This window comes from Thunnus thynnus, chromosome 19, assembly GCF_963924715.1.
Source record: "Thunnus thynnus chromosome 19, fThuThy2.1, whole genome shotgun sequence".
Classification (NCBI taxonomy): Eukaryota; Metazoa; Chordata; class Actinopteri; order Scombriformes; family Scombridae; genus Thunnus; species Thunnus thynnus.
In genome coordinates, this window is record NC_089535.1 from 12225462 (window position 1) to 12251939 (window position 26478).

At 40.7% G+C, this 26478-nt stretch overlaps 1 protein-coding gene and 1 long non-coding RNA gene across 4 annotated transcripts in view; one reads left to right on the forward strand and one right to left on the reverse strand.

Annotated features, from left to right (window-relative positions):
* LOC137170474 (uncharacterized) overlaps positions 1-26478 on the forward strand; it is a 95965-nt gene that overhangs the window by 59428 nt on the left and 10059 nt on the right. The window contains exon 2 of the long non-coding RNA XR_010924611.1: positions 26022-26144. This is a non-coding gene — a long non-coding RNA (uncharacterized lncRNA). The remainder of the gene's footprint in view (positions 1-26021; positions 26145-26478) is intronic.
* ctif (CBP80/20-dependent translation initiation factor) overlaps positions 1-26478 on the reverse strand; it is a 59013-nt gene that overhangs the window by 3188 nt on the left and 29347 nt on the right. The window contains exons 8-13 of one of the 3 annotated variants that reach the window (XM_067573890.1): positions 26216-26292; positions 14916-14996; positions 14048-14624; positions 12622-12921; positions 8314-8469; positions 616-669 (exon numbers count right to left, since the gene is read on the reverse strand). In XM_067573890.1, coding sequence (XP_067429991.1) covers positions 616-669; positions 8314-8469; positions 12622-12921; positions 14048-14624; positions 14916-14996; positions 26216-26292 — 1245 coding nt within the window. Of the gene's footprint in view, positions 1-615; positions 670-8313; positions 8470-12621; positions 12922-14047; positions 14625-14915; positions 14997-20025; positions 20107-26215; positions 26293-26478 lie in introns of all 3 variants that reach the window. The other 2 variants (XM_067573889.1, XM_067573891.1) reach the window with 2 other exon arrangements.

The window sequence follows — 26478 nt, forward strand, 5'->3', positions numbered from 1 at the left end:
CAGTCAGACAGCAGAGGTTCACACACCCTCTGGTCATAGAGCTGTGTGTACGTGTGCGTGTTTGTGTGTGTGTGTGTGGGAGCACGCTGGTAAGTAATCAAGACTGGAAGGCTGTGTTTGTGAGCATCTGGGAACTGTTTGCCGAACAGAGCTCACCTGTCTTTGCTCTTTCAGTTCTTGAACCTCTCGGCCTTATTTTCACCCTCAGACTTTGTGAGCGCTTTCTGCTCTCATACAATATGAATCAGATTTAATCTATAATTCTACTTCACCTGCGCTACTTTATTATTCACAACCCTCAGGAGAGACTGGCAGAGCAGAGATGGTCAGAACACAAACATTGCTGCTTTATAATAACAAAGATGTGTGTTTGAGATGCTTATAAAACACATTTGCTTTTGTACATACTGGAGATAAAACAGATAAAAACAAAACATGGGCTTTATGAGATTCAATAAGTATGATGTTAGTATTTGTTTATTACATTTGTTCAGATGTTTTTTCTGTATTTAATTTTGCACAGATTTCAAAATCAGCCTGTAGGTTCAATCAAAGACACAAGTATTCTGCATGTTTGTGTGTGTGTGTGTGTGTGTGTGTGTGTGTGGTCCGTACCTCCATAGAACAGCAGAGGACTGCATCCTCCTTGACATCTGTGGACTCTAACAGCTACAAGGGACGAGAGCAGACAATGTATGAATGTTGTGAAACACTTTATTTTACAGGTCCCTTGATTTTGTACCGATTTCCTGGAATTTTTCGATGTTTTGCAAACATTTTGGTGCAATTTGGTACAAATTAGAAGAAAACATGGGGGAATTGTTGGTTTAGACTGTTTACATTTGGATTCGAGTAATTTTCCAAAATGTTTCCAGAAATTCTTCATTTTTATGTGATTTGGTAGTAAAGGAGAAATGTGCTCATGAGAGTTTTTAAGAAACTGAAATACTAATATTTAGTTTCACACACAACTACACACTGAGAACTGAGTCAGTTCTGTAAGTTTAAAGGTATACTACGCAGGATTTTACTTAAAAAAACAATGTATAGACTCATGCAAAAGTAATCCCTCTCAATCATCACTGGTGTATTTATCTGCAGAGACCCCGCCCTCTGCCTGTAATTTCTTATTTTCTTATTATTTTGTTGTGTTCGGGACGCTTCTGGGCGTCGACCTTTGGGGCAGTGGGTGTGTAGCATCCGACCAATAACAGCACGCAGGGTGTGAGGTTGGGAGTCATAGCGTAGCGACCAGATTACATCGCTGTGTTTCTATCTGATTCAGTGTTTCCCTGCTTCTCCGTCTCCCTCTCTCTGCTGTGTGCTGCTCCTCTGCTGTTGGTGTGTGTTTGACTGACACACACACACACGCAGAGCAGAGAGTGGGCGTATTTATTTGTACTTTAGAAAGTAACCGCTGTCAAACAATCAGAAAATAACGTTTTATTACTCTGATTCATGGCTTCTTTCTGGACAGCACCGCTCGCTCTCTTCATTCACTCTCTAACTCGCCTGACCACCGCTGCGCTCTCTTTCTCTCTCTCGCTTTTTAGGTGATGGAGGAGGGGCCGACTTTGAAATGTTGTGTGTTTACAAACACCAACCAACAATTCCTGCATAGTATGCCTTTAATTAGTCTAATTTATTTAGGATTTTGGCAAATTAACAGCTTCTTCTGTTTTCTCATATAATTTGTACCAAATTACACCACTTTTTTCTGTAAAATGTCCTAAAAATTAAACATTATACACCAGCAAATTACACAGAAACTTTCCAGGAAATAAAATGAAGCGTTACAGATTTTAGAGCTGCACAAAATAAACTAAAAACAGGAGAAATCTAACTGTAGCAACATCAAGAAGTGCAGCAGAGTGAACAAACATACATAATGTATATTTTATATGTGGGCCACATGAGGAGATTAGTATTTGTGTGTGTTAATCAGTTCACAAGAGAAGGAGAGAAGAAAAAGACCTAATCCCAATTGTAAATATTTTCTCTATTAACATTTTAAATCTTGGAGGACAACAGAGCAGGCTTTCATCCTGGCAAGCTTACTAACCATCACACATCAAGGCTCGCTTTATGCACACTGTATATCCACATACTGTACACACAGCGTAGCCAAAAACAAACAGCGGAGCTGGTAAACATGCTGGCTGGCTTTTCCCCCGAGCTGGCCCCATGGACAGATGGGCATACAACTGGCACTTTGAAACAATGCAGGGAGGGATGGCGACAAAAGGGAGGTAACCCAACACGCTAGAATATGAGCGTCTAGTGTCAGATCAAATAGGCCGTAAGGTTGCTGAATACTCCTCTTCTAGCTCGAACGCTGTTTTACTCCTTACAAGTCTGTTTCTAAAGTGTTTGATTAAGGGAGGGAGGTTGGAAAGGAAGTAACAGGAAGGTGGGAGGGGAAGTGAAGTGATGTCTAATTAAGCCTTGGAAGGGGTAGACCTGCTGCAGTATGAGCAAAGTAAGACATAAATACAGGATACAGGGATTTACTTATGGAAAAAAATAAGTGAGATCATGTATTGAACGCGCAGGAAACCAGTGTGTTTGGGAGCAGGATATGTGATTGTAATGTGAATAACATCAACAGGATCAAACTGAATAATAGCGAGGATAATGTTTTTGCATTTTCAGTTGGCAGTTACATACAAGCCGACCAAAGTCTGACTGCGTCCATGGCTTTATAGGTCAGGTTCACAATTTTTTTTTCAAGTTTGTCCTAAAACAATATTCAGGTGCCCAAACAAACATTGACACGTTTTTCTTGCTGCAGTCTTTCCTCCTGTTCATACTCGCCATTTAGAAATCCCTTTATAATGTACTTTCAATGTAAACCGATGGGGAACAAAATCCACAGTCCTCTTGTGCAAAAAATGTATTGTGAAAAAGAAAGTTTAGATGATATGAAGCTCCAGTTGTCCGAATTAATCAAATCGAGTTGACATCTTTCAAAGTCTTTTTTAGTGCTTAATTCCCTTTTTGTATGATCTTTCCACTGCAGGAAAACACCGTCCGTCATGACTCAAAGAGGGAATTTTTTTTAACCAAAAGATTAACTTGAAAGATATCCGCTTTATTTGACTAACTCAGACAGCTGGAGCCGCACAGTGTCTCAAGATAAACTTTTAAATACAATTTTTGCTCAAAAGAGGACTGTGGATTATGTGAAAGCACATCTAATGGTCAGTATGAACAGGAGGAATGATTACAGCAAGAAAAAAACACTTTCAATGTTCATACGAGCACCTGACTATTGTTTTAGGACAGACTTGAAATACTGTGAACCTCTCCTTTAAGAGAGAACACTGTCATGGAAATGATGGCTGAATCTATGGAAAAAAGGAACAAAAAAAAAATCACTATCTGATGCTACGATCCACCTTCTCTGCGAGCTGGCCTCTTGTTTCCACACTGTAAGCTTGATGGTATTCCACCTATCATTCAGGCCCGGCGGTAGTGCAGACGTCAGCTCCTCAGTATGCTTAAACGGGTGTGGTGACAGTGTAGCCGTTTGATGTGGGAACTGGAGTCTCGTCGCTCCCAGAGAGGGAGAACTATGCGACAAGTAGGATTAGCTCATAATGAGTTCTCTGGGGAGGCGAGGGTGAAGTTTTGCTCAATACGTTTAAAATGGTCTAATCTATACTGATCATCAGTTCTATCCTTTGCAATAGCTTTTTTTTTTACTCTCTATCTGCTCTCCTCTATCGCTCCTACACCATAACATACATTCCATTGCTCCGTTTTACCTTCGTTTTCTAGTAGAAAAGGAGCTTTTTCCAGAATAAAAAGGTCTCTGTGAGACTGTTTAACACATACAGTTTTTTTTCCTGCAGAAGCTGACAACATTCAGCCTTATCGCCTGTCAGTTACATCATGAAGTAACAAAGCTAGCTTCACTGGGAAACCTTGGGTTTGTGTGATTTCCATTTACAGTTTATTCATTCAAAAAGACATTTGATCAGGAACATAAAAAGCAACAAAAACTAGGACAGCTGTGATTCTCTTGTAGCGCTGAATGAAAGAAATGCATTCAACATGACAACAACACCTTCAGTGTTTGAATGAGCTCGACTAGAAAAACATCCTTATTCATGTACATTTTCTGCTGAGGCTTTTACTGTCTCTCGGTTTGACGTTTTTTTGATCAAACGCATGTCTATTTGTAAATGTTGAAACCTGTCATCACACTGCTGACTTTAAAAAAAAAAAAAAAAAAAAAAAAAAAAGAAGAGAAAGGATAGACCGATACTGAGAGGAAAACATGTTTCATCTGTATACTAATGACACACGGGAGCGCTCAAAGTTAGAATTATGACTACTTCAACTTCAACTGGGTTTCCAATAGTTGCATAGCAACAGCAGGTCTAGCGTTGGACCAGCACTTTCCATAAAGCCGGACTCAGACTGCAGGAGTTTTTAAATCCTAACTGATTTTGAAATTGGGCTGCATCACGTACATAAGGAGGAAGTTCACAAATGTTCTTCTCTCTAACCTCAAACATGCACACACTGCAAAATAGTAGCACATCGCACGCTACAGGATATTATTAAGATTATCGTGTCAGAGGGAGCAACGCACCGCCTCACATGATCTCGTGTGATCTCATGGGGGAGCAGATGTAAACAAAATGGAGACTGACATGGTGCAACAACTTGAGTAATGCTTTGAGGTGAGAAAAAACTAAAGCAGAAGGCTAAATGAGTCTGGCTGCGTCTCCTCAACCATTTTTTTCATCCAAACACGAGTTGTCTGTTCTTAAGCGAGAACCGGAGGTGAGATTCTGTCAGTTTTGATATCTGTCAACAGTAGTATGCTAGCTAACGTTGGCCTCCAGGGCTAGGATGTTTACTGTTGCTCGGCAACACCGTCAGCTGCTCCGGGACTAACGTTAGCTTGTTAACATTTCTTTCTCCCTGTAGACTTGTCTCTCTCATTAGCTATTGTAGTCCTGCTCGGAAAGTAGTGACGTAATAATCCAGACTTTAACTCGAGGCGGCCCCGGTGAGTCTGTGAGCAGTTCTGGAGGTTTAAGATTGGATCCTTAAAAACCCCCTCACATTACCAGATAATCTGGGCTGAACATCGGTATTGACCCAGGTCCCAGACCAGATTTCTCCTCCGATTGCTGGGAGGGGTGAATTGGAGATAAATCAGCCAAAAATTCCTGAGGTCTGAGACCAGCATTAGTGCTTTTCTAACTGCTTAAGAAAAAAAAGGCCTGAAAACAATTAAAAAGTAAAAAAGATTAACAACAGTTCTGAGACTTCAACGCCTACAACCGATTGATGCTCAAAATACTCAAGATACAGATTTTTTAAAGCAAACATACATGTGCATAATTACTGTCATGGAGTCGACTATGAGGGCTCGTGCTGAATTTCGAGGAGGGATACCAAGGCACAATATAAATAGCTAATGATGTCACCACCAGACACAGTGTATGCATGCTTTCTGCAGTCTGCAACTGCAAACCAATATCCTGATGAAAGCCTCTGTGGGCCACATGCAGGTCATTTGCTTTAATAAAAGATGGGTTTATCTGCGAATTCAAGCGTCCTGCCACCTGTCCTGAATTTCAGGACTGTCATGTTCTGTTCCTGCATAAGAAAGCCATGTTTTTTTATTAGTTCCTTTGTCTTTTTTTTTTAAGGTAAATAATATCTTAATAAGAATCCAGTTTTTTTCATTTTTGCATGAGCAACTTACTAAAGGCAGCGCTTTAAATATTTATTTAAATATAATTGAAATATTAATTTCTGCTTTGCCAGAGAGTAGGTGTATAAAAACCTTTTAGTGCACATGTCTTTTGGCTCAGCGGCTGTTCTAAATTTAAACGCTTACCACAAAGTTTTTTAACAACCGATGTAACCACAGTAACATGCTGAAACAGTAGCAAGCCTAACAGACAAACAAAAGAAAGGAAGACTTCTGTCTTCCTTCTGACAAATGCACACTGAGACTACATTCAACAGAAAAAGTTTGCAGTGTTATATAAGCGTTAGAGCTGCAACTAATGATTATTTTTCTCAATTAATCTATTAGCTGGTCTATAAAATGTCAAAAAATAGTAAGAAATGTTAATCACCATTTCACAAAGCCAAATGTGTAACCTCAAATGTCTTGTTTTAGATATTCAGTTTACTATAACAGACTAAAGAAACCAGAAAATATTCAAACTTAAGAAGCTGGAACCAGAGAATTAACATTTTTTTCTTAAAAAAATACTCAAAACTATGAATCCAATTATACATTTTTAAATTTTGTTGATTAATTATTGCAGCTCTAATAAACAATGGCTCAAATGACTGCTTATAATGTGAAAAAAGTATCACTATAAACTCTGCAGTTCCCCTCAGCTCCATGAAGCATTTTAGCATCTTTCAGCTCATTATTTCAGTTTTACAGCCTCTGATTTAACTGTCTTGGTTCAGTCTAACCGCTCTCATCAGCATCGTTTCCAGACACATCGGGCAGCAGTTTTCAGCCCTAAAAAAGCTAATAAACCAACTGCACACTACCTGCCCGGCACTTAACAGCTGACAGAGTTGGCAACTAGCTGCTGAACATAGCAGAGCATTTTAGCTGCTAAAGAGCCTGATATTTTACTCAGGAGATGGTGGAGAGCAAAACAGAACTAATGGTAGAGTGAATGTTAGATTTACATTCGCCAGGTGACCAGAAACACAACTCCAAATGAATGCTGATGTTGCTCCACATCTGGTGGATGTATAAACAGGCAGTTGTTTGCTTACACATTTGCTAAACTTAAAAGCTGAGAATATGTCAGTTTTGTGTTTACAGCTCAATGTGCTGCCCCAAAGTTGCTAAAAAAAAAAAAAAATCAAATGATATAACACTTCTGGCAAGTGATCATGGTGTGTAAGGGGATATGTGAAATTCCATTTGAAAGTGCGCTTCAGTGCAGACTCACTTGAAGATTATCTAACGTATTGTATATGTGGATTGCGGCATTTTAAAAACCACTAGAAAACGTGTATATTATCAACAGCCTGTCAGTCTTGAATAGATGAAATCACCACTCATTACTCAACACACTTCCTAAAACACCTCAGTTGTACTTAATCGAATCGCACAGGCGTACACATACGCTACAACGCGCAGGCACATGCGCTTACATATGCAAGCACACACAGAGGCGAGCGCACATTATAGCGTAGCTTGTAGCTGGAATTCGACAACTACATGTTACAACAAGTCAAAACAGCAGATGGATTAAAAAAAAACAAAAAAAAAAAACAGGAACAATCACTCTGGGAAACACTGGCTCGCAAACCAAAGCACACACATATAGCCTACATATAATTAAACAAATATTTTGACAGTTGTTCACAGGTGTGTTCTGACCTGAAGCATCGTCAGGCTAAATGCGACGCTGCTGATGCGGGACTACGGAGGTGTGTTTTGTGTGTATTGCTGACTGATCACGCTGCGTGTCCACACCCTGGGTCATGCTGCAGAGTCTCCTAACAAGCTGAGATAATGCCCTGGGCGTACACTTAGACAGGGTGTTGATGGCATTATAGTGTTGCGTCGCGTTTGTCAGCCAGACGCGAAGGGTGTGTGTCGAGTGCCAAAACAGGAGGAGGTGTGGACGCGGATGGTGAAACTACCTGGCGTGTGCCTGAACCCTGCCATTATTTCCTCCTCCCTCTACAAACATTAAAAATAATTTTCACTCCCGGATTCTGTCGTCTCCCCCGATCCTTTCGCTCTTCTCCTCTACCTGCCATGCCGTGCGTAAACTTCCGCTGCAGTAACTGTCGACCCGACCACAGTCTCCTCCACTTCCTCTCACCTCTTCTCTTCTCTCTTTCTAACCCCCCCCCCCCCACCACCACCACCCCTTGCTCACTTCCCCTTTCAATATTCCATCTGTCGTTAACCACTTCTTGTATCGCGGTAGGGCTGGTGTGGCTACCCTATATGGTTTCCATGGTGACTGAGGGGTGGTGTGCGCAAAACAGTGTTACCAGCTGATGAGAAATGAACCTGGGGTCATGCGTTTTCCTGGAACTCATGATGTGCTAACTGTTTGCACCACTGACCAAACCCACTGTGGTGTCTGCTGTCTAGACTCGGTCTGGCCGAAAAACAGGAAACTCAAGTCTTTGTGCATGTATTGATCGGAAACAGGCGAAATATGCAGACACAGCCGGGCGCTTTCTTCTTATTGGAACATGCGGATAGGGGATGACTCATTATTGACATACTTATTGATTTAAAAAAAGAAAAAAAAAAAGGTGCAGTTGTGTGCTGAACCGGATACAGACCTCTCGTAGGCAGGTGTAGATGGGACAGACCAGCACCCTGAAAGGTTCCCCGGAGCTGCTCCTCATGGTCCCAAACACCTCGCACAGGAAGGTGATGAAACCTAACCACCTCTCCACGTCTGACTGCTGGAGCTCGTCACGACGTGCAAAGTCCCTCTGTGGGGAGGAGGAGAGAGAAAAAAGATACACAGTCAGATCCAGATTTAGTTTAGGGGATACACTGACACGCTACAGTCCCGCTTTTGTAAATCTGTAATACAAGCTCTAAGTAGGCGGTAGATAGGTAGGTGGATATTAAAGTGTGTCATAAATTTATCAGCAGTGATAAACTATCTTTCCTGGCAGAGCCATTAATCACCATTAACATCTTTACCGTCTCTCTGATGGGAGTTTTTGTAGGTGGCACACGCGTATTAACCTCACAACCTGAAGTACTTCAAGCCAAAAAGCAGTTGAAAAACACATTAAACATATTCATGGATTTCTTTTATCTGCCAGAGGTAGAGGAGAATATGTTAATTTAGTTTGAAAGTGAAGGGTAGTGAACCGTGTCAGTGCTGTGAAAGTGTTGGGGTTAATATGGGTTAATGCTTAATGCGCACTTGTAGAGATGTTATACAGCAGGTTAAACGAAAACTTTATTAACGCACTCTGCTTCTCATATTTTTTTCTGGAGTGTACCGCCTGTTACTGCCGACTCAAGTGCACTGGAAGAGGCTCATATTCTCACACACTCGTACAACTACACTGAAGTCCTGCCTGTGAGACTGAAAATACTCTCCGGGCTGCAGACGTACACAGAATATCAAGCTTTGAATGGGATCCAACGGAAAAAACCCTACGCTGTCGAAAACAAACGTACCGTACACGCTCAAAAAAAAAACAACCGCACACACCTCTCACACACGCTTTACCAAGGACATCGCCACGGTGTTTGACACATAAACAAATCAGCGAAAAGAGGAAGACGTAGTGAAGCCGACAAACAAAGATGGCTGAAGTGAACAGAAAAGACAAGCTTAGGTAAGAAAAGAAGGTGATGAAGAAAGTGTCAATAGTATAGGTGAGAAAAAAAAAAAGCCTTGTGAAATGAACAGCATACTTCACAGGTAACGGGCTGGCTATGTTTAATCACAGCAGCAACAAATCCTGATGCCTCTCTTTTAATAAGCAGAGCGGTCACACACTAATTGCCCCCATATTGAGATCCAGGGGTCTAGAAGCAACATAGTACATCATTAATGAAGGCCTTCATGAGACCACTTATGACATTTAAAATGTTTTAAAAGCAAAAAACCAAAATGTCAAAGACAAGAAGGGGGTCGGTGCTGGCTGGGAAGTGGAATGAAAGAGAGCAACAAAGAACAGGAGGGACCACACAGCTGTGAAAAGGGGGAATAAATTTTAAAAAGCGGAGAAAAGGGGGTAAAAGGATTAAGGCAGGATTTGCTACTGCTGGCTCTGGGATAAAAATCTCAGCATCTGAAGAAAGAGATGTTTCAGTGGAAAAAAAAAAAAAAAAAAGACACAAAAACAGAAGGGAAGAGAAAAAAAAAAAAAGAAGTGTAGGAGTGTAGCTTGAAAGAGCATCTGCAGGAGAAGGAAACAAGAGTAGGAGTGAAGGAAGGGAGGGAAAAGGGAGGAGACATGACGAGGCGGCGGGTGGGTTAACATTTAGACTTTGAATGTCATCGTGAGACAGCGTGTACGTCTCGTTTGCTTACTCCTAGACAGTTTGCTGCTCCGGCAAAGTCGTCTGGCTCTGGAGAGCGGAGCGAGGGGTGAGAGGGAGGAGAGCGGTTAGAGAGAGAGAGAGAGAGAGAGAGAGAGAGAAGGGGAAGTGTACAGGGAGAAGTAGTGAGGCGCTGGCCCGTGTCGTTCTGGGTGAGGAGAGGCGATCAGACGAGGGGGCGCGGGAATAGAGAGCTCATGAGGGACAAGGAGGGGAAAGGAGGGTGGAGGCAGTGAAATGTATAACGGCTGAGAGGATGTTTTCATCACGGGTGCGAGACTGGAATCGAAGGGATGGAGGGTGAAGGGAGGGGACAGGTCTCTCTCTCTCTCTCTCTCTCCCCTGGGTGTTTTGATTCGCTACTTTGCCCACTGACATTTACAACATAGTCTGCTTCCACCTGAAAGTGCTCTACCATATAAATCTAAGGTTGAATGAAAACTGCTGAAATTACAGACAGGATTTTGTTAAAGTACTTTCTATACTGTATGTTTTATCTACTCTATTATCAAGCGCTGCCAGTTTAAAATGACATTTAAATGGGCATTTTGAGAGCATCTGCTTAACAATAACTTGTGTATTTCTTCAGATATTTGGGTGGAAGCAACACAGGGAGGAGCTAAAAAAAAAAAAGTAAAGCAATGGACTTTTATTTAAATAAAGGAAGGTAGTTTTATCAAAAAGGTTCATTATCAATTAATCTGAATCATTTTTTTGATGAATATATGAACCTTTTAGTCTATAAAATGTCATAAATGAGTGAAAAATGCCACTCTCAATCTTCCAGAGTGCAACGAGATACATTCAAATTGACTGTTTCGTCTTAACGGTCTAAACCAAAAAAGTTATTTAATTTTTTCATTATATAAAACAGAGAAAAGCAGCAAAATCCTAACAGTTAAGAAGCAGAAACCAGATAATGTTTGACCTTGTTGCTTGATAAATAACTTCAACGATTCAATATCAGAACTGCTGCCAGATCATTTTTATGTCGATCGTCTTGAGTTTTAGCACCAATCGTGACTTCATTAGTCAACTGAGAGAACCCACATCAAGCTGTAACGGAGCCAACAAACTGAAAACAAAAACCCCACCATGGTTTTGGATATCAGCCATCAGAATGTGACCTAGATTCAATTATATATAAGTGCACACAACTTTTTTTTTACAGAAGATAACACTATTTTCTAATTCAAAAACTGAAGATCCACTGAGATTCAAAACATTGGTGCTGGAACAGACAGGAGCGGAGTCAGTCATGTTTTGACCATGGAGAAGCTACTGTGTCAGCTCATTATCAAGACTGCAGCTTATTGCCGCCTACAGTCTCCAACAGCAACAAAGAGAGATATTTATTAGACAGGGATGCAAACTCATCAGGGGTGAAAAAGAAGAACAAGATTTATTTTGTCCCTGTTCGACTGTGGCGCCTGGCCTTAAAACACATCCACCCACACCCATGTTTTGGTTAAGAAATTTCACATAGGCGTGGTTATGTTGCAAATAGGGGCTACTAGTAGGCTACAGAGAAAACAGATGATAAGGAAAGAAGGGATGTCAGTGACTCATCGATTATCAGTTAATTGCTGTTAATAATTCAACCGATTAAAAATATATTAACTGATAATGCTGAAGCTGAGGGACGTGCAGTGTAACTGTGAGAAAATGTTATGTAGATTTCCTGCAGTACATGTTTGGACCACCGGGTGAAGCCTCTTACTTTTTTGATTGAGTGTGTTTGGTGACGGCCCGTAACGGCTGCCCTGATTGTAAAACAAACGCACCTCCCTGCCTTCCGAGGAAGATAAAAGTCGCAGCGTGCCTCGATCTGCTCACCGTGGCGTTCGGGTTGATGAACTCTGAAGCATAAAGTTGTGAAAATTCCACTGAGTTGTTGTCTGGCGGCTGTGCGGTTTAGCTGTCTGAGGCTCATGCTAATGCTAAACTAGCATGCTGCTAACGTTCAGGACCAGCAGGTCTCCTAATTACATATTATACTTCTAACAGAATCAACACAGAAGTAATGAACTGTATAAGCGACACTCCTCTGCTCTGAGTATGAATCAGTCACTCAGAACTATGAGCTGAAGGTGAACTGATGCTCTGTGTTTAGATATTTTGCGCCGGTCTGTGTCACGTGCATGCATGCTGTAAACAATCCCATTGGCTCATGAGTGTGATAATCTGTTGTTTTTTTTCTTACACCATTGAAGTCCACAAACAAGAGAGAATGAATGGGAATTTATCTCTTGCTCTCTCAACAACCTCCCTTGACAAATAAACTTGTAAGTGCTCTCTGATGGATAAAACTATTTCAAAATTGCCTCAAACATATTCTTAGCAATTCTGTACTCCAAGACAGTCAAGAGAGATAACTACACTACTTTGGCAGCTACAGTAACAGATCCATCCATTACATCTAGTCAATAAAGAACTTAGTGTTGATATAAAAAGCAGGTTCATGGAATTATTGAGACTGTTATGAAGTCTGAGTTATCTGAACGCTGACAAAATATAAGAAAATAAAAGAGATGAGGAAAGCCTGCAGCTAACAAGATTCTCTCCAGCGCTCTCACCTGCAGCATGTTGAGGAGCAGCGATCTGAACTTGGTCCCCTCCACCATGAACAACGCCATTTTTTCACAGAGCTTTGCTGCCGTGGCGGCGAAGCTCCTGTCTGACACGGCCTTGGAGTAGATTGTGCTGACCACCTGAGCGAGGGTTTCCTCGGACCGCGCCGAGCACTGCGCCTCTTCCATGAAAGAGGCCAGCTGCTGCTCCACGCCGCTGCTGTTGCTCCTCATGCTGTTGAGGAGATCCACCAACCGGTCCATGTTCTGCGATCCGGAGCCCGACGCCTGCACGCGTGCCTCCTCCTGAGGAAGGAGAGGGGGGCGGGACATTAGTGGTAAGAGACTGGTGATGATACAATTTCCAATTTCAATATGAGTTTGGGCAATTAAAGAAAAAAAATAGTGTTGAAAGATGATTGCAGCAGGTATTATGAGAGACATTTTAGTACCATCAAAGAACAATATATGTATACAGTAAATAGATAAAAAGCTACTACCAGTCTAATTTGTTGATGAAATGTGGTTGAGTTTCTCTCTTTACTTACACTGCTTTATATGCTATTATATTCACCTGCATGACAGATGATACTCACTTTGCTTCCTGTATACTGCGTATCCAGCCACAACATGTCAATAGCAACATCATCGACATGATATGAAACCAAGTCAGTGGCTTGTGACATAAAAAGCTACTTATTTTGGTTTTAGTGATCTGTGTATGAATTTCACCACACGTCCAAAAGAAAAAAGACATTAAAAAGATAACATATTGAAACTGACATGAATTCAGTAGTTAGATATTTATGGAGGGGTTATGGTGAAAGCCTTGTACTGACCTGCTAAACTATTAACAAAATGCTGCTTAAATAAGTTGCAAAATAAAAAGAAATACTGAGAATATTATATGCTCTAATTCAGTACTCCCTCATCAAGTAAACACTGGCTCCTAGTCTGGCTTCATCGATTCACTGGCGTCACTGAGGATATGTTTATCGTTTTGTGCTTTGCTGCCTGCTGGGGAGTCCCGTGCTGTCAAATCAAACCACCCCTGCTGGTAATGAGGTAGGTGTAGAAAGAGGAGGCTGAGAGCAGCAACACAGCCGGGCTGACTCGCCAGTTTAGTGCACACAGTGGAAAACATCAAAAACTGTTAAGCTAATGCCACTTTAGTTTCGTCACCTCCTTAGTGAGAACATGTACTCCCCTGCCAGTCTGAGTGTGTCAATCTGAATGCTAAATCGCTGAGTAGATAAGTGACTAAAGCAAGGCAGTGTGAGAAAAGTGTTTTTCTGCATGTCTGTATATTAAAGACAGAGCATGTACGGTATGCGTGTGAACATAATGAAAGTAATTATAAGACTAGTACACATACACATTAGTCCTGATTGCGTTAATACTGAATGACAGGTTCTAAGCAGCTTTTCGGTACCTTGTCCTTTAGTCTCCTCCTCAGCCTCTCCTTTGACGACTGAAGCAAGCTGATTTTGGGCTGCTTCGAGTGGCCCTCGCTCGCCTTACCACTTCCTGGTGGGTTAACTGTCAGATCTGGGAAAGCCGTTGTGTTGAATGTTGACTCGGATTTGGGCGATTCATTGGGACTTCTACTGCTGTCTTGAGGCTCCTCTGTTGGTCTGAACTGCTCGTTGCCCACTTTTACATTCTCAGTCTCTTTGTCTTTGGTTGTTCTTGGGGGTAATCCTTTATCGCATGTGGGATTTGTCTGTCCATGCCCCTGACCTTTCTGATTGTGATGCCAGCGCCGGTTCTGGCTGTATCCGTGGTGCGGGGGTCCTCCTTGGCGCTGCCCATGTCCCCCTTGATACTGGCGAGGCGGCCGGCCAGCGCTATTGTTTCTGTTATCTCCCACTTCTGTCAAAGTCTGCTGCTGTTGGTTTGGAGACTGTTGTTGGGTTTGATCCCTCTGATGCGGCGGTGACTGCTGTTGTATCAGCAGAGACTGGTTCTTGCCTCCTCCTCCTCCTCCTCCTTGAGGCCGCTGCTGTCTCCTGGAATGTGAGCAGGTTTCAGTTAGCTTCATTGTGATGTAGTAGCAGCTGGCTTGTACCTTGTAACTCTGACCACCCCTCTGTGTCACACTGTCACCATGATGGTCTACAACCTTTTCCTTTCCCCTCTGTTCTCAAAACTCACTACAACACGTTAGCTGTGTAAAAAGGGTCCTCGTCTAGTCAAAGCGACTAACAGTTCTCCTCTGTAAATATTACTATGAAAATTCAAACAGCAACCTGTCATCTACTAATACAAACTAGAACTTCAAAAGCCCAATGACTGCTTACATGTGGATGCACAGCGTGGCTGTGTTTTCCTGTCCTGCATAGCTCTGTCCCTTTTGCTGTACTGGCTCTGGGCTTGACAAGCTGCTGACATATGGTCAAAGGGATTAGCCACCTTGGCACAGAGGAGGCAACCAATTATCTGCCTCAGCCTGTGAACTAGCATAAACTCAACTAGCAGCGGCTAGAACACCTTTGTTCAGATACGCTCAATTCTGTAAGTGATTTTCACACACGAGTTAAATAGTGATCTGCACATGAAGGAAATTTTATTCTTAAGTTTGTAAGCACATAAAAGGGATTTGCATTTCTGGGCATTGGGATGTATATAGTCAGTCAGTGACAGATCATTTGTAATTCAAGGTGGATGATGAATTTCATTTTGGGTCGCTTGAAGTTGTCCCTGTCTTATTGTGACCAAACAGTCAGAAACTCAGATGTAAGCGACTGGAAGACCAAGTTAGGCGAATTTTTCAGTTTCAGCAGCCAGATACCCTTCGCTGTAGTTCACCACAAACTTGCTTCACTTCATCTTACCTGCCAAGGGACCACAGATACAAAACCTGGTACAAAGCGCCTCTTCTATTTGCTTTATTTTAATTTGTCATTAATATTTTCTTACATAGTCCCTGACAAATCAATTTAATAAAAACACACTATAACTAACAGCATAAAGGCCAACATGAAGAGTTGTTGAGAAAGCCACAGCACCTTGGACTCCAGAGTAAGTAGGTAATCCACTAAATGAGCCACGACAAATTAGATGAACCATTAAAACTGGGGGGGGGGTCCAGCCCTTATGTTTGAAATGATAGAAAGCTTCAGTATAGTAGTTGTGTCTGAATTTAAGTGGTTATAGCACATATAAATGTTTAATGTTGGACCATGTCTGTCTGGCCATCTCAACGTACGTCAATGTACTCAGGGACAGGTTTTTTTTAAAAAGTTTAAATAGTACAAAAAGCACTAAAACACCTTGCAGTCTCAGTCAAACTGTACTCTCTTTCAAAGAACCAGAGAAGAGAGGAGGGCCGACCATGAGGTGTCTTTAATACAGATACAAAAAAAAAAAGATACACAAAAGCAAAACTCGTGACACCACTCGGTCTGTGTACTGTAAGCCTTGTAGGAGGCTGGACTGGCTAGAAAAGAAAGGCTGTGCAACTTTCCGAACAGTTTTTTAGAGTTTATCAATGCCAACACTGCAATGTGGGTTTTATCGTTCGCTCACAAAAAGCCCTTCTTTGCACTTTTTAATTTGCCAAACCTTCAATAGCTCAATTATTTAGACCCAAACATGACAAATGAATGAACAAGCCAGACATTTTTGAGGTTGCAGAACAAAAAGGTACAAGCTATTCTACCCTGTGAAAGAAAGCTGTGTGGTACTGTCACAGGCCAAGTTAAGTTTGCAAACATTTTTTATAAAAAAAAGTTAATTCTATCCCAAATACGGGGAATAAAGCGAGAAAAGAGTTGTGAGCCTGAAAAGTTGTCCAGGAAGAAATGTGTACAATGTATTGAATTAAGTATTCTATGGATTTAAAACTGCTCTATAACTGAAATCAGGCATGGCGCTTGAAAACTTTAACCACTGGTAAATAAATTAATATAATAACCTTGGAAATGTTCTTTGGGCTTGAAAGAAATCTAATGTATTCCTACATGCAGACCAGACACATTACATGACCAGACAAACTACAGCACAGATACAGAGCAGAAATAATGGATTTGATTGTAGCAGCAGAATAGAAGAGATAGCTTTGGACTGACCTTTGTGGAACTGAAGAATGAAATATAAGAAAAGTAGTTTAACAAACAGTCTAACACCAACTTTTCCACTTCAGCCAAACATAAAAACTTTTTTGTGATATTTTGATTGGGGTGGGGGGGGCTGAGGGGGGATTAGAAGGCGGGATTAAGAACCGGGACATCATGTTCCTACATAGCTAGTAGGGCTTTTCTGTGATATACTGTATATTGCGATATGAAAAAACACAGGAGTTTCACCAGACACATGCGCTATGTTATTTATGTACAGATATACAATTAACAATCATAATTTTCATCATTTGGGTACTTTAAAAGTCTATCCTCTTCTAACAAAACAAAACAAAAAGAAGATGTTGTTATAAAAATTATGATTACACTGTGTATGTGTGTTACTATTTTACACAAATCATGATGAATTGTTCCGGTTTTGTTCTGCAACATCAGTAGACTCATCAACTAAGGTTAAAGGAAGTTCAGCATTATATTTGTAAAAAGGAATCTCATCGTTATCTATGAAGTCTGTACTTGACAAATTAGGGGAAGAATTGAAACGCCCACCTGTACTGTATAAAAACTCATTGTAGGTGCTCCTGGAGGAGTCTTTTTCTTTGTAACCTCATCTTGTGTGTTGCACTGTGAAACGCTCCTTCTTGTACAAGAAAATAAATTCTGTTAAACTTTGATACTTCGGCTCCGGTCTCTATTGCTTTAAAGGTTATTATGAAGAAATTCTTTTGACAGATGTAAGTACAAGTAGGTCTGGATACTGCAAGTTTTGTGTGTGTGTTGTGTGTTAAGTGTTTATTACATTAGGGCATGGACCAGCACCGTGACAGTAACTTTTAACTATTAACCAGCACCAGGATGAGGTGCTGCTGATAACAGGAATACACGCGCTCAAAAACCGCCTCGTGAGACTGAACGCCTGCCTCTAGCATCCGGACGACATTATCTGTGACAGTAGAAGCGTCACAGGCATGTTTACAGGCAGGTGATACACAGACTCTGCATGCACAGCGATCAGTTCACTATGTGCTCTGGTGAAGGGGTGCACTTGATCAGTTGATCAAACAACCAAAATGGGCCTGCTTTGGTTGTTTGATAAATTGATAAGGTGCACCCCTTCACTAGAGCACATTGCGAACTGATCAAACTCCATGTATCGAAGAACTCTTAAATCAGACTAAATTACGTAATATCCGCTGGACTTTTCTTGCAGATTGGTCATGGAAAATGAGAACATTGCAAGTTTTCCTTTTGTATCAAGCAGCAAAAAAGTTGTAGCGTGTTGTGTTGATTTGCCTTACTTGACATTGCGCTTCCTGCAATGTGACTATTGCACATGCGCACATCGCAATGTTGATGCTGAAACGATATATATAGTGCAGCCCTAATAGCTAGCTACCTGGCTACAGTCATGAAAAACAGCGACAGAAAAAGGGAGCCAAGTGTGGATGTAATCAACGCAGCTGTACAAGTTGTTCTAAGTCCACATACAAAAATTACTCCTACACTGACATATTTCTAGAGCTGCAATGATTAGTCAATCAATTAATCAGTCTATCAACAGAAAAATTAATCGGCAACTACTTTTCAAGAAAAAAAGCCACCCAAGACTTGATGGCTCCCACATCTTCTGCTTTTCTTTGTCCTGCATTGTAATAAATTCAATATTTTGGGATTTTGTCACATTGGACTCTATAAAACATCAAAAAACAGGGGAAAATACCCATTAAATGTTTTAGACTAATAATTTAATGGGGAAAATAATCTGTAGATTAATCTTTCATGAAAAATATTGTAAACTCTACATATTTCTCTGATTGTTGCGAAAAACAATAAGTTAACTACTAGCAACCGTTACCGCGGCTTCCATGTTAACTGAAAAGGATGTATGACACTTGTTAATGTTGACTGTTAAGATCCAAACAAACAAAATAACACTCTCTACCAACAAGAAATATGCCAACATGAAGAGAATGATGAATGAGAATGATGTCCTGTCCCTCCTGTACAAACTCGATGTTGTCACCCATCTGTATGTATGTATGTGTGTGTACACTGGTAGGAAGAGAGAGAAAGTGAATGTATGCAGGTGTATTTATAGCCCTTTTTGTGTGTGTGTGTGCTCATTTGGTTTATGTCTTGCCTGGCCCCTCGTCTTCACTCTCTTGGGGAGGCTGGGAGACAGTTCATCTTCAGACTCTCTCCTCTACCTCCAACAGCCTCTGACACTATGCAAATATTCTCAGTGTCTTTCTAAGTCAGACGTTCATCGTCTTGACACGTTTTTAATTGCATGGCTAATCTAAGCTCTTCTATAATAATATAACAGTAAGTCTGATTTTTCTTTTTTTTTTTTTACAACTAACATTAACTTCTACATAGCTGTTTCTTGAAGTTTCAATATTTTAACCAATGTTTTACTTCATCATAATCAGTGTAATACTGTAGCTTAACGCTGACAGGCAGAAATTGTGACATCTCATTTAATATGATGGCAGAAGGTGAGATTTCAGAATCTTTTGCAAAGCCACGGACTGCTCGACAGAGACGCTCTGACAGTTGAGGACTACGATATCTCAAACACAGACACACACACACACACACACACACACACACACACACACACACACACACACACACACATCCACACACACACACACACACACACACGCGTTCGCTCGTCTCGTGATTAATTTGATCTTTACAGCAGCTGTTAGTTTAGGCTCAACTCTAATAAGCCATTCTCCTGATCTACTGGCGATGCGGAGAGGTGAAAGTGAGACAGTAATTAAATGTTAATCACATTTAATGACTGTAAGCTCTGCAGTAGTTTGAGTGTTGCTCAGACTGACCATCCATCAGTCACATTACTGCCAGGGAGATGTTTGCACTGAGGATAAATGATGGGGCCACTGATGAAATTTCATCTCACAAAATCTTGTTACTTGGAAACAGGTTGTCTGGAGTGATCAACTATCTAATCAAATGAGAAACTGTAATTTATTTATTTTTTTGTTTTTGTTTGAGATGATGAGTCTGGTAGCATCGAGGTAGTGATCAGATTTAAAGTATCTTAGTGTGATGCTGTCTGTGTGTGTCTCCTTTTTTTTTCCCCAAATCCCTCTATTTATACTCTACCTACTCCTTATTTTGGGCTGCTCAAGTATTTGATGGAAACAAAATGAAACAAAAAGAAGCACTTTATTCTTGTCTCACCAATTATCAGTTGACCTTTGGATGTTGAGCCTCTGTCGAGTAGAGTGAATCGAGTTCACGCCGTGCCATATGTTGAAAATGTGTTCAAGTCTCATTCTTTCCTCATGTTGTCACTAACCTGGCTGAGACTTGCCGCATTCCCCCTGGGCCAGTAGGCAGAAGTATGGTTAACTGGTCTCGGGTGAATTGATCAACCACTCTACAAGCAGGAGAGGAGGGTATGCCACAATGCAGGCGATTGGAAGGATGGAGGTATAGATGAAGAGCGAGATAAAAATGGCAGAACAATTTGTAGCAAACGGCGGAGGAGGAGGAGGAGGAGGGAGGGCATTTTTGTAGACAGCATGAGGAAGACAGGAGATAATAGAAGACGGAGGGGAGACATAAAAAAAGCAAGGAAGCAAAGCGGAAACAAACAAAAAACTACAGGTTGATAACTATGTCATTCAAACAACATGCGTAGAGAACTACAGGAAGTGGAGGATGCCATGGTAACTAAAAAGGTGAAATGAATTTGACAGATATGATCATGGGAGGAGGTAGGATACTGATGATCGATCATTGGCTGTTGCTGTGGGTGTGTGTGTGCGTGTGTGGATGGAGAACTCGTCGGCCCATTGGACCGTTGGTTGACCCAGACTAGCAAATCGATTGGCCCGGGGGAAAAGACGCCTGCAGGCAGACAGTCAATAACGCAGCCCGAGCTTCATACAGGCCACAACACACTGGTTTAATGGACTGTGGGGAGACGAGTTTTGACTGCCTGACTGAGCATTTGTATTATAGCCCGACTGATACAGGACTTTTTAGGCCGATACCACTATTGATATTTGAGAGTTTAAAGAAATCTGACAATGATACATCAGCTGATTACTTTTATTTAAACCCATATAAATCCATAACATAAAAAAACACACAAGCTTCCCTACTTTGGCATTCCTGTGTTTTCTTATTTGTCGGCTGATACTGATACATCTGCAATAAACTAATTATATACATCAATAATATCAGTCGTGCTATAATTTGTTTTTCTATTTCCATTGTTGTTTAAAGTCTTAAAGGATATGGCTGGCAATTTTCTATGTTCTCATTGTCAACAAATGTGCTGTCGCCGCTGTGCATGTGTGGGAATTGCTGTTAGGATTACAGAGCTTCGCTAGTTTGTTGTGCTACATATCACAACCTCTTGACTTTGTATTATATTGTAAATTTCTCAAATAACTTCCCGCTCATGTGCGGTGGCGTCTGCCTTACACAGAGGTACTCTCCGGAGAGTGAGAACGTGATCGCTGTTATTAATCCTTGGTGCACATCCTCTGTGGCTCACTGACATATTTTTCATAGTTTTAGACAACAACAGAGGTCTGCAGAACAGAGGAGTGAGATAAATCAGGCTTTGGATACACACACACACACAATATTTGTAAGTAGGATCGACTCATTGTTGGTTTGGCTCTGCACGTGAGATTTGGTGACAATATGAAAAATATAGAAAACCGCCAGTATTCAAAACGAAAAAACCTCAGAAACATACTTGATGTATAGTGCATACATGCATGTATACATTGGAGAATATAGTCAGTAACCTTGAGTTGTTGTGGCCAGAAGATATCAGCATAAAAGCTTTAGTGGGGTCAGAGAAACATGCAGACTGGCTGTTTCCTTTTACTGGAGTGAATAAATGCATATAAACACACATACACACACAAACACACACAGAGCAGACATGGTCCTTGATTATAAAATAGACAGTGCAATTGGTACTCTGTGTGCTGACATCTAGAGCCTCACAAACTCTTTAACAATTATATAAACATGTCAACACTCGGCTTTAAAGCTCAAATGAGACTGTTTGTTCGGCGTATCTCTTTACAGCAAACGTGTGAACAGCGGATGCTCGATCAAGCAGGTAGCTGGTTTAGCGATGAAGTGTTAAAAAAAAATCATCTTTCTTCAGTTGTAAGCGTGAACATACTTTGGACCAAAAGAACACTTGACTGAATAAAGTCGACCGGAGCTTTCTAAAAGCTCCACAAAAATGTTCCATCTTTTTAGAAAGAGAGAGATAGAGAGAGAGAGAGAGAGAGAGAGAGAGAGAGAGAAAAAAAAAAGGGACGAGGAAGGAGCATATTAGCTCGTACTTTGCCCCTTTGCTGTTTGGAGCAGCGAGCGGTAAGCAGCACATTCCAGTAAATCACAACTAATTTCAGCCCTGCTTGACGTGCCTACTAAAGTAGAAACACATGCACTACCTCCCCTTTCTTTTCCTTCCAGCCACAGTCAGCCTACGCTTTTCCTTTACTCAATCTCACAGTCTCACTCGCTTTTTCTTTTTCTTGTGCTTCTCTGTGACTAACAACCGTCAAGTTGCACGATGCACATGGTGTATTTGCCGATATGCTTTGTACACAAAAAAAGATTTATATTAATCTCTGTGTTTCATCATCTGCTTCCAAGTTTTACTATGAACTTTCCTTCACCCAGCTGTGTTGATACATCAGGCACAATACAACACAAATGTAACGTTATCTGTGTGGTTTCTCATGACAGTGGATGTTTATTGTCACAGGCTACTGGTTGTTTTCTGTTGCACAACCTGTACGCGAAAGAATATCGACATAAGAGGATTACCATGTCTCATGGACAAACATATGCAGTTGATGTGTTTGGTGAGCAAACAACACTAAGCTTCATAAATGGCAGTATGGAGAAAAACTGTGGAAGCTTTTTTTTTTTTTTCTGTGTCAGTTGACAAATTCTTTACTACAATAACCTGTTTCCACACTTTCATATCTAATCTTTTATACTGAAGCAGGGTTGCTTGGCCAGGCTGGATAGGTGTGATGACTCATTCAAATTACATTTATATTTTCTGTGTCTACTCTCCTATTGTGTATGAAAGCCTTCCCGACTACCAACAATGATGACATTCTCCAGTACCTTTCCTTACCAACTTACTGGATTCGCTACTTAAATAGACGAATGGTGGTGTGAAAAACCATTACGAAAAGCCCAGGTTGCTTTCACCCCCCCACCTCTCTCTCTCTAGTTGTTGGGTTTTGTAAAGACAAGAATATGATTCCCAGAAAGTAGGGCTGCTGGATTATAGCAAAAATCAATATCACAATTATTTTGGTCAATATAATCACCATTATTTAACAGGATTACTCAGTGACTTTGGAAACATCATGCATTTATTGAACTTGAGTAACCAGGTCACAGTGGGTTTTCTCCAGAAAGCTGATTTCTTAACTTGTCATGTAAGCGAGACACCTGCTTTCTGTAATCAGAGTTTGGGATCAGAGAAACCTGGTTTCCACAGGTAGGTTTTACTCCCCGGAGAACACCGATTTCTCTGCCATGTATACGTATTACCAGGTTTCTAATCATCTTTTTACAAGTAAGCATGTGCACGGTAACAGACTGCAGACAGAGAAAGCGTGGCGCAGAGCGGCTGGATGAAAGCAGAGATCATTATACAGAGCGACGCGTCCTCGTATCTAAAAAAAAATAGAATCCAAAGTCTGACTGAAACTAAAGCAAAGTAGTTCATAGATGTCTTTTGAACTTGAACTTTTGACTGTTTGTTAAATTCAGACACATTCACGCTGTGAGGAAGAACTCTGCCTGCCCGCCTGTCTGTCTCTCACTGCGCTGTACGGCTGCTCCGACACACGATGCTCTCGACACAAGACACGACGAGAGCATCGTTGTGAAACGTAATGCGTCACAATAATCGTTTCATCTCGATTATCTTGTTTTCATAATTGTTGGAAGCCAAAATGGTCATTGAAAATAAAATTGGATTAATTGCCCTACCAGACATATCCCTTGAAATCTGCATTTTGAGACCAGTTACAGCTTAATTTCTCTCTCCAGCCTGTCTGCTAGAGTTATACTTTTCTGTCCTGTCTTCTTATCCTCTGCCTCATCTCTCCTTTGATATTTGGTACAAGGAGGCAGAAGAGGGCTTTTTCCAAGGCTTTATAATGCTACATAACATAACCACAAAAGAGATGAGTGCTGATACGACGCTAAAGTTGGGTTCACATTACATACAGCCTGGTGGGAAATTTGTATCAAAAGTTTCAAAGGCTTACACTCACCACCTGAGCAAGTTTAAGGTTTACAGGGAAGGATAGATAAGAGACGTCTAGAGCGGACCAAGCATATGTGTCCTATGATACTGATGCCAAACTGAAATACATTTTCAATTTGAAATACAAGTCAGAAGGTTTTTGTTTAGTATGGCAGTATATCGCTGCCACCATGACAAACCTTTCTTGTTTTAATATGATTCTTTTCATGTTATTAACATGACACTTTCTTGTTATAATGATATATTTTTCTTGTTATTACTAGATACAAAATTATTCCATTTTTATACGATTTTGTTCTTGTAATGACAACATATCACTTGATCTTGTTATATCGCAATCTTTCTTGTTATTTCATCGTCTTCAGTTTTCCTAGCCGATGTAGGCAACGTTATCATCTCTTTAGACACTGACTGGATCTTTTTCTTGTTTTAATGATATACATTAATTATGCAAAATAAATAAGATTGCAAACAAGATAAAGTGGTATGTTATTACAAGAAATGTTTCTTGTTAAAATGGAATAATAATAATAATAACGAGAAACTTACATCATGATCATTACATCAAACCATCTTGTTATAATGTGAAAACAGTCTTGTAATAATATAAGGATTGTGTTGAAACGAGAAAAAAATGTCATAATAACAAGAAACTGAGTAAATGTTTTTTTGTCATGGTGGCAGCAACATGCTGCTGTACTTTAGCATTAATTAGATGGATCACAGGTTGAACTCTTTAGGAATCCATATATTCAAGAACTGTTTGAGCGGTGTCTTCAGGCACGTCTTGTTATAATATAGCATGTTTCATATTTTCCTTTTCAATTCTTTCCAAAAATGTTAAATGAGTTGGGCTGGGGTGACTGTGGAGGGAAAGTCATGCAAGAGAGTACTTTTCTTTTACAGTTTGGACTTCAAATTAGCCTGGTATGCTTTTATGCAAGCCATGTCTCTGTAGGACAGAGTGGCCCAACTCTTTGGTCAATGTGTAGTTGATCCTGTGCAAGTCACTTATTCTGACATAAATGAAGCTTCCACATCGATATTTCCACCACCCTGTTGGTGTTAAGCAACCATCAGTCAATGTTTCATGTCATAACAAATGATAAAAACAAACAGTTCTCGGTAGTTGACACAGACTTTTGGGCCCCACTCCGTACGTTTCAGTTCTGCTCAGTTGCTAAATTATACCTCCACAACAGACACGTGCGTATACCAGACATGTACACAAACACACGTACTGTACGTAAAACTGGACATTTTGTGAGCCCTCTAATACAAGCTGTGCAGTAGACAAAGTGTGCTTGGAACCAGAGTGCACACAAAAAAACAGGATGGTCTCTTGTTAATATTTCTAGATCACAAAACAAATACACTGAAACCTAAGCAAACTGCTGTTGGTCCAAGTTTATATTTTTGTTCTTTTCTTTTTGCCAGCACTGCGCTGCGCCCATCGCACATAAACACAATAGCTCTGGACAGCACCAATTATTCCCTGTACTTAAAAACAAGGATGAAAGTGCTTTTGTCCATTTGGTACAGCTAAAATTTCCTCTTTTTAACCACAAATACAACCCAAATATTTTCTCTTGGCCTGTCTCTTAGCAACTGAAGAACAGTTTTCCAGTGACATCAGGGCAGGGAACGAGAGAACGAGAGAAAGAGAGATGGGGTTTTTTTTTTTCTCTTAAGGACCTGGTTTCAATGAAGTCAGACTTGGGTGAAATTAGATTTCAGAGTGTATACAATTAGAGCAGATGTGCCAGTGCAAAATTTTAGTGCCAGAGTGGCAGTTTAAACTTTTAAGGACACGAGGATAGGTTAAATGTCGCAAAAGCAAGACGAGTAAATCCATAATCAGGAAAAAAAAAAAAAAAAAAAAGACAGGAAGCTCGAGTATTGTAGGCAAACATGGGTGACTGAATAACTGCCACATATTTTGTTGAGTGACCTATTAAATGTGAAAAAAACCTTGAATGTCTCCTCAGTGTTTTTTTTCTTTTTCCTGTCTGCAGTGAAGTGTGGAGCCTGCATTCCTGTGTTGACATTGCTTTGGCTGGGGAGAGATGTTAAGGCTATAGGACTGGCTGTGCACTGACATCTGACATCAACACAGAAAAACATTCCCTCTCACTGAGGTAGGTATGTGTGTGAATGTGTGTGTGTGAGTGTATGTGTGTGTGTGTGCAGGGCTTGCATGCGTCATTACCGTCGGTCATTCCTCCTGCGTCGGAAGAGCTTTTTGGTGTGTGCGATCTCAGCCTCATTAGGAAGGGGTGGGAAGACCTGTTAGAGACAAATCATAGAGGAAGAGACAGTTGTTGTCAAAAGCAGCAATGCACATTATATAATTTTGTGACAAGTATCTATAATATAGAATTCTTCACCACTATAACATGGAAAGGTACAGAGAAAGTTGCTTGTTTTTCTTATCACTACAACATACTAAATCTAGGGTTTTCCTTTATTTAT